The sequence below is a fragment of the Amphiura filiformis genome, chromosome 3 (genome assembly GCF_039555335.1).
Source record: "Amphiura filiformis chromosome 3, Afil_fr2py, whole genome shotgun sequence".
Classification (NCBI taxonomy): Eukaryota; Metazoa; Echinodermata; class Ophiuroidea; order Amphilepidida; family Amphiuridae; genus Amphiura; species Amphiura filiformis.
Window position 1 is genome coordinate 80,909,419 of NC_092630.1, and position 8,452 is coordinate 80,917,870.

Sequence of the window (8,452 nt, forward strand, 5' to 3'; positions counted from 1 at the left end):
TAAATTTTTCACAGAAAAAATGGAGGGGGGCGTTTATTAGAGGGGGAGCGTTTATTACAAACAATACGGTATGTATACCTTTAAATACCAGTGTTTGCTGTAAAGAAAGGTCATGTGTTTTTATTTAACATAATTATTGTTCCACATCAGGGAACATTCCTACAATCTTATTGGTTCTTACCCGTGTGATATGACACAATATCACACGGGTCAGCGCGTGTGCATCGACGCGATACGCGTACTCGCTATTTGAACCAATCAGAGGCGCATAGCAACACCGGGACTGATCGATTTTAAGCCCTAGGTAATTCCTTATAAAATGGAGAATTTAATTTGATTAAAATTTGTAATACTTATGATATTTTTATTTGAATTGAAGTGTTTAAGGGGGTACTACACCCCTGGCCAATTTGTGCCTATTTTTGCAATTTTCTCAAAAAATTATAGCCCATTGGTGACAAGTAAGATATGTATATTATAGGGGCAAGGACTACAAATACTGCACTGAAAATTCAGCAACTCGAGGCAAGTTTATTGATTTATTGATCAAATATTGGTTTTCCCTCATTTTTGACTGTAACTCCAAACTGTTGTCTGTGTTGAAATAAAATTTCCAGTGCCGTGGTTGTAGTCCTTGCCCTATAATATACATATCTTACTTGACACCAATGCGCTATAATTTTTGATAAAAATGCAAAATTAGGCACAAAATTGGGCATGGGTGTAGTACCCCCTTAAGAATGAGAATAAAGGTATTATTTTTAGCCGCTAGAGTGCTTTTATTTTCATTATTTTTGGGGTAAAACAACTCGGCTCCGCCTCATTGTTTTACAAAAAATAATGATGTCGCCCGTGTTATATGAGATGATAGATGCACTCCAGTGGCTAAAAACAATACCTTTATTCTCTAAATTTACACGGTACCATTCATAATCTTACCTTATCACCAATTTTGGACAGATATTCAGCCTTTGCAAGCAATGCATCTCTGACTTCCGTTTCACCTAGATTCTGCTCGGCATCTTGCAGTGTCTCATCTAATTTCTTGAGTTGTGACTCATTTTCTTCTTTCATTTTCTTCAACAGTGCTGCATCTGTCTTCCAGCTCAGCTCTTTACACAATAATTCATAAAATGGGGCCATATCTGAAAAAGTTGGTAAATTCAAATTTAATAGCTAGAGATGCCAATCTTAAAACATGTTTTTTATTACTATTACAACTTTGATATAAGCCCCATTAAATAAGCAATTCTACACTTCAAAAATTAATAAGAAATCACACCTCCATTTAAAACTTCTACAGGGATTATTTGGAGGTATAGCATCCAAGATCCAAGATAGACCAGGTGAGCTGTTGTGAGATAGCATCTCTAAGAAGTCAATGGAAGTATGTCTGCGGTCATGGCGGTAAGCTAGTGCTATCTCATGTGAAAAACTGGGGGGAGGGGAACACTGAACTTGCTAAAAATTTAAAAATAGGGGGTTCCAACTGTATTTTGGTGAGTCTGGGACTAAACTGCGGAACTCAGTCTTCCATGATAGTCGTCATTTATAATATTGGTCGTTATATGACTATCAGGGAGAGACTGAGTGGTTAACATGCATACACGGAGGTGCACCCTTTTGCGTGTTGGTTACCTGTTATTTACCTTATTTAATTCATCTTCGTTATCAATTACGCACACTTACTATTGTACTGAAATTGTCTCTAGTTGTATATGAGGTGATTATGGTTTCTTCTTCTTTATTCCATATTGAAATCAGATGATTATTTGTTACACATTTAGATCAAATCGGTGAGAACACGCCGAAGTTCTTACTCGGAGTAGTCGTCCATGTTTTTCGCGCAATGCAATGTGGGAAGTCAAATTTTGTGGATCGCTGCAGCTTCTGTACAGCATACCGTAGCGTGCAAATTTGGCCAAATTTGGAGAATCGGCGAATCACTGTCAACCCTGTGACATGGCCATCAGTGTTGAATTGTTTGGCAGCTTCGCCGTAACACTGCGATCACGGGAAGAATATGAAACTACAAATTCATGTTTGAACAGAAAGGAATCCACAGATAGTGGTAAAATAATTTAGAATCATTGTAGACTATGATGTCATTAGAAAGTCGATCTTTATGTTTTGGTGTGTCACATGTTGTTACCAAATAGGAATTTGTTCAACAAAAGTCACAAACAATGTCAACAATTTCCACATGGAGTAGTTTGTGTTGTTTATCAGGTCATAGGTCATAAAACACCAATTTGGTGTACTTCCGCGCCTCGGAATACGATGTTCAAGGTTTAGGACCAGTCCGGGACCCTAAAATGCAGCCTAGTGCTACCCTTGTATCTAGTTCACCACGTAAACTTGTATGGCTCAAAATTCGGACCGCTCGCCATTAAGATTTAAGTTTACTGATTTCTGTGTTTTGAAATTTGTTGACGTTTTAATGATCCCCGTTTTCCGGTCAATTATTTTAGCTGTGTCACGTCACGTGCATGATGCTGGTGGGTACCAGCCAAACTTCAGAAAAAAAAACATGATCGCCGATAATGATGTGATGTGGGACTTATAGGATTATGCAGAGATATTTCTTGCCAAAATGCAAAATTTGACAATTTCTAGGCAAGTTGGCCCTACTCTGTCTGCGTTATGTGAAAAAGGACAGTCTTAAGTAAGTATATGTGCAACGCTTTTTTTTTAGATGTTTTGAGACTGTGCCTAGTAGTAGTACGAGGAACCCATACCGTACTTAGCTCTGTTAGTAACTTAGTACGGTATGGGAGGATCTGTATGCAGAAAGCTAACGCAACATAATTTCAATTAGAGCTTGTATGAAAACATGCAAGGCTCCAGTAGCTTAAATCGCTGCATGTTTGTCATAATATTAATTACACAGGTTGCCGTACTTCTTACCTAAACGTTCATGTTTGAAATTGTAATTAATACTCCATTATGAATCCAGAAAAAAAAAGTTTTCCAGAGCACACAATTCCAATGCAACTTCAACTTTTAGTGCCGTAAATATGAAATATCACATGATCAGGTGTCACGTGTTACATGTCAGCTCTGTGGCAAAGCGATGACGTCACTCTGTTTAGGCTGTTTCATGACTTCGATTTTAGTGCCGTAAGGTTCCATGTACCGAATTTTTTAGATGCGGTTTTCATCTTTTTTGGTGATTGTACATAACATACAATGCAGCATATGGTTCTTTTCATAAGGAACGCAGGATTTATAGTTTGATGAACAATTTAGAGTATATGTGCAATTTACTGACAATCGACGCACTAAAACTGAGATGCCTGTTCTAGGTATGCCAGGTGAATTCAAATTTGCCAACAAACTGCATCATTTTATATATCAAATTAAAGCCCTTGAGTAAAGAAAGCCAACACTGAAAACCTTTTTGTCATATCACTTTCCGTAGCAAAGTTACATCTTGTCAAAGATTGACTTTCATCAAAAAGATTCTGCTAGCAAAATTCCCCAAAACAGCATTACGGGGGTGTTTCTAGATCTTAGTCTCATGACGATAGCACCTTTTTTAATGGAACTGCTATCAAAATCTCTCTGAAATTCCATGTGCGAGTCTCTCATCACCAAAAAAATCATATATTTGGGTCAAGTGAAGTATAGACAACATATTTATGAAGGTTTCCTTCTTAAAAAGCTTCTTTTTAATTTCAATGTAAATTTGTATTGCCGGTTTAGGCCATTTTGACTGACTAACAAATGTGTTAACTGAGGTTTCCCTGTGATACCTACCTGTTCTGTGCAAACATAAAATGACACGTCTGTTTTGCCCGGTTTTTTTTAAAGTTTGCCTTGCGAACTAGACTGTGCACGAATAAAAAAATGATGGAGCCTATTCTTGACTGTGACCTGTGTAATATTCCTTCAACAATACAGTAACAGTACAAACCGTTCAAACACAAGGGAACGTCCTTTATTATTATAATACTAGTTCTTTGTTATTATTTACCTAATCCTCTTACGCCGTCTTGGCAATGGATGCCTGGATGTTTATGATGGGTTTTGATCGATTGGCTGTCACTCAATTAATATTTAGTTCTAATATATTTAGTTTACAAATGTAATTGTTTACAGTTATTTTATAATTTTCAGTGGAAAAATAAGTTTGATATAAACACGATGAATGTTGGTTTTTTTATGTTTTGTTTTTAATCAATATTATTTTTAAATATTATATTACTACTATTTATTATTATTTATTATTAATTTATATTATCTATTATTGTTATTTTTATTTATTACTATTATATTATTAAATTATTATTATAAATATTAATCGTCAAGAATAGGCTCCATCATTTTATTATTATTATTATTTATTATTATTACTAGACCTAATATTATTATTACTATTTATTATTTAATATCACTATCTTATTTTTGAATTTGTAAAAATACAATTAAAAAGTAGGCCTACACTGAATTCATTTCAGATTTTTTCTTTATCTTTTTCTTTTTATAGGCCTTTTCGTTTATTTGTACAGCTAAGTATAATATATTATTTGTTTATGTTCTTATTTTTGTTAATTTATTCAGGTAACTTTCATTTATTTATCATTCATGAATTAATTTAAATTTATGTTCTGGTTCTGGTTCAGGTTCAGGTTCAGTCGGAATCACAGTCAAGCTGCATGGCACTGTAGATGGCACTGTAGGCTAGCATAGTAGCATGATTTTAATTTTATAAGTTTGTCATGATTTATTAAAATGACGACTTTGTTTATTATTTTACATGATAAATCTCTAGTACTAATAATTCCTGTATTTTTTTATATTTTTTTAAAATCATAATATCATGATTCATTTTCATTTATAATAAATGTATTTTTAATTATTTTTAAATCTGCTAAAATAATGTCAGCTGACCGTGGGTGATGGAACTCAAGTACTTGTGGCTTTTGATACCACGGAATAATCGAAGTTAGGTATAATACAAAAAAAATTGAACTTTTTTTGATTCTCATCAAAGTAATCTCATATTAAAAGGGTAAATGAAAGAAAACTGATGAGGCATAAAATGAATGTCATTCCCAGTTTCCTGTTACCCTAATTTCCGCTCAAAACAATTTTTGGCCAATTTCCTCATTTTGTGCATTTTGAATAAAATGTTGATTTCTATACTGTGCTTTAACATACACAATAAATAATTGTGGTTTTAAATATAATCCTAGATTGATTGAATGTTGATTTTCATAAGGGCCTATAATTTTCTTTGCAGTAGGGGGCCCATGGTATATGGTTAATAATTTTTAAAGAAAACCTACTCAATTCTCTATCCCGCAAAATTTTTGATGACTGTCTGATCTCATCCCATGACCACAGATAGTGTGTTTATCTTATTCAAAGACTGAATACAATTTTAGCCTCTCACCTATGTGACTTGTAAACTGTACAGTCTCCGTAAAAAAACTGATTTATCCGCCGGATGACCATGGGTAGTTATTGGTTTCACCTGTAAAAGATGCAATAATCCCCCAAATGGTATAAAATAATGAATAAAAGTAATGAATAATGAATATTTCACACACATCATGAAAAATAATGTAACGTTGAAACTGGGAATTTTTGCTGTCAAACTTCATTACCTCAAATGAATGTCAAACAAGCATAATTGCGTGGTTGGCGAGTATCTAATTTAATGTCTCAATTTTTCAGCCAATTCCTTCTAACAGGCCAAAGGTTTTGTGCAATAATAACACAATTAAAATGACATAGGCCTATACTGTAAAAGAAATCTGCACAGTGCACACTAATTATAAGAAACCCAAACACTTGGGGATTTACCGGTGTGAACTGTAAATACGAAATTCCGGGATGGATGTTATCATTTCCATTGATGTGAACGTAAGGGCCTAATGATTTTAAATTGAAGGGGGGTCCCAAATTACTATTTCAATTAGGGGGCTTTAAAATCATGGAAAACTTTGGAAAACTGAAAAATATAATTACGTCATAAATTTTTTGATGACGTAGGAATGTAGACACTGTAATGAAAAATATGACGTCACAGATAACCGTGTGTTTTCTTATTCAAAAAGACTGAATACAATTTGGCCTCTTCAGGGCCCGGATTACATTAAAACGACACTGTAAGGTGTATCAGTGGGTGGTGGGGAGGGGTCATAAAAGTTTGTTGCCGAAATAGGGGGGTCGCAATTTTATTGATGCTGACTTTTTGGGAATTTGGGAGCCCCGCAGAAAATGATAGCCCCCTAATATACAAATGAACATGCATGAGTAACATTTTGTTTTATTTCTGTTTTCTGATGCAGATTCCAGCTTTGACAGAGGATGGAAACCAGGGACTGTCTTTTGGAATTTGCAGGAGAGCATTACATAGCTCTTCTAGAGCCTTCAAGAGCTGTTTAGAACATTAACAATAAAATGTAGTGACTAGTGAGAGAATGGTCAACTAAGGAAAGCTAAAAATCACTCTCCGATCAAAAGGCAGTCCCTGGGAAACCACAGTGAGGGCCAACAGCATATGCAAAAATAAAGAAAAACTTATTCAAAAAAATGAAATTTGTGTTGAAGTGTCTTATTATTTTTTTGTCATTGAAAAACTCACAGTTTTGATACTACCCACCCGAGTACACCTTTTCACTGATACAAGGGGGGGGGGGGGGGAATTTGTTTGGCAATGAGGGGGCACCCTTTAAAATGTTTAATTATTATAAGCACTAGCTGATGCATTCACCCCTCCCCCAGGAAAATGTTTTTGAGCAGGCACCCTTTGGAGCACTGGCTGGCGCATGCTCCCTATTCCGAAGATCATTGCGGAAACTCGAGGGCCAGTTCACTTGATCATCAGAATGGGGTCACTCCTGCTCAAGTATGAACCCCCCTTCCCCCAGCTTAAGTTTTGTCTTTGAGTAGGCACCCTTTGGAGCACTGGCTGGCGCATGCTCCCTATTCCGAAGATCATTGTGGAAACTCGAGGGCCAGTTCACTTGATCAACAGAATGGGGTCACTCCTGCTCAAGTATGAACCCCCACACCCCTTCCCCAGCTTAAGTTTTGTGTTTGAGCAGGCACCCTTTGGAGCACTGGCTGGCGCATGCTCCCTATTCCGAAGATCATTGCGGACACTCGAGGGCCAGTTCACTTGATCATCAGAATGGGGTCACTCCTGCTCAAGTATGAACCCCCCGCCCCCATCCCCCAGCTTAAGTTTTGTCTTTGAGCAGGCACCCTTTGGAGCACTGGCTGCGACTCCCTATTCTCATTATGGACACTCGAGGGCCAGTTCCTTGATCATATTCCAAATGAACCCCCCCCCCATCCCCCATTAAGTTTTGTCTTTGAGCTCGAGGGCCAGTTCCCTATTCCAAAGATCATTAGAAACTCGAGGGCCAGTCACTTGATCATTAGAATGGGGTCACTCCTGACCACCACCCCCCCCCATGACGTGGCGTCATAGGACTACGCCCCCCCCCCCATCAATTTGAACATTTAGAAAATCAAATAGGAAAATGGCCAAAAAAAAGCGGCCTGTATCCCCCCCACCCCTCCCATCATACCCGATGTGCCCACAGTCATTCATGTGTCTATCATAGCAAAAATCTGATAGCGCTATGCATGATGGGATAGGAATAGAAAAGGTCCAAATTTGCTTCTTCCCCCGACTCATAGTCGGCACATAGTGAGAATCTATCCCAGCATCCGCAGCATGAGCCCATTCAATTAGTATACGCAAACCATGCCGGGTTGAACATGTTCACTCACTGGCAAAGTAGCCGAATTCGTACTACACAAAGTCCCCAGTTCACTCACTTTTTGCGTAAGGCATCCATCCAATCTCATCAAACCAAACATTTTTATGTACAAAAAACTATCTTTATTCACCGCGTGCTCCATTTAACTTACCGCTCAACTCCGTTATTTAGATATTTGGAGAGTAAAAAAATAGATCGAAATCGTCACTTTCAAACCCACTAGAAAAAAATTTGCCGCGAATAATCATCTGACCTCTTCCGGGTTATGATCAAGTTCAACCTTTTGACTCCTTGTAAGCTTTCAAACCCACTAGAAATTCCCCCAAAATTTTTTTTTTTCAAAACATCGCCGAAAATTTACCACGTAATGAATCATCTGAGACTCTTCCAGGAAGTTGGGAAAAGATCAGCGTCATCTGTTCAACCTTTTGACTTGACCTTGTAATCCCAATCTGCATTTGCACTGAACTTGTTTTTAACTCATGTTAAGAGGGCTGCTATCATTGCTAACCTGCCTAAAACTAGTTTTTGCTCATTTAAATCATCCTCAACATTGACTTTAAAACTTTACCAACACACTTATGACTTTTACAGATTTCTTTCTTTGAAATCTGGTGCTCCTAATTCACAGGAGGGATCTACGTCAACCAACCAACCAACCAACCAACCAATGGCGCCGGGTGCGCGATTTCCCTATGCTGAGAGAGGCT

The 8,452-nt window shown here is 37.1% G+C and overlaps 1 protein-coding gene across 1 annotated transcript in view; it reads right to left on the minus strand.

The window, feature by feature from the left end:
* LOC140149248 (26S proteasome non-ATPase regulatory subunit 6-like) overlaps window positions 1-8,452 on the minus strand; it is a 41,501-nt gene that overhangs the window by 32,414 nt on the left and 635 nt on the right. The window contains exon 2 of the mRNA XM_072171485.1: window positions 940-1,145. Within this exon, the coding sequence (XP_072027586.1) occupies window positions 940-1,145 (206 nt within the window). The remainder of the gene's footprint in view (window positions 1-939; window positions 1,146-8,452) is intronic.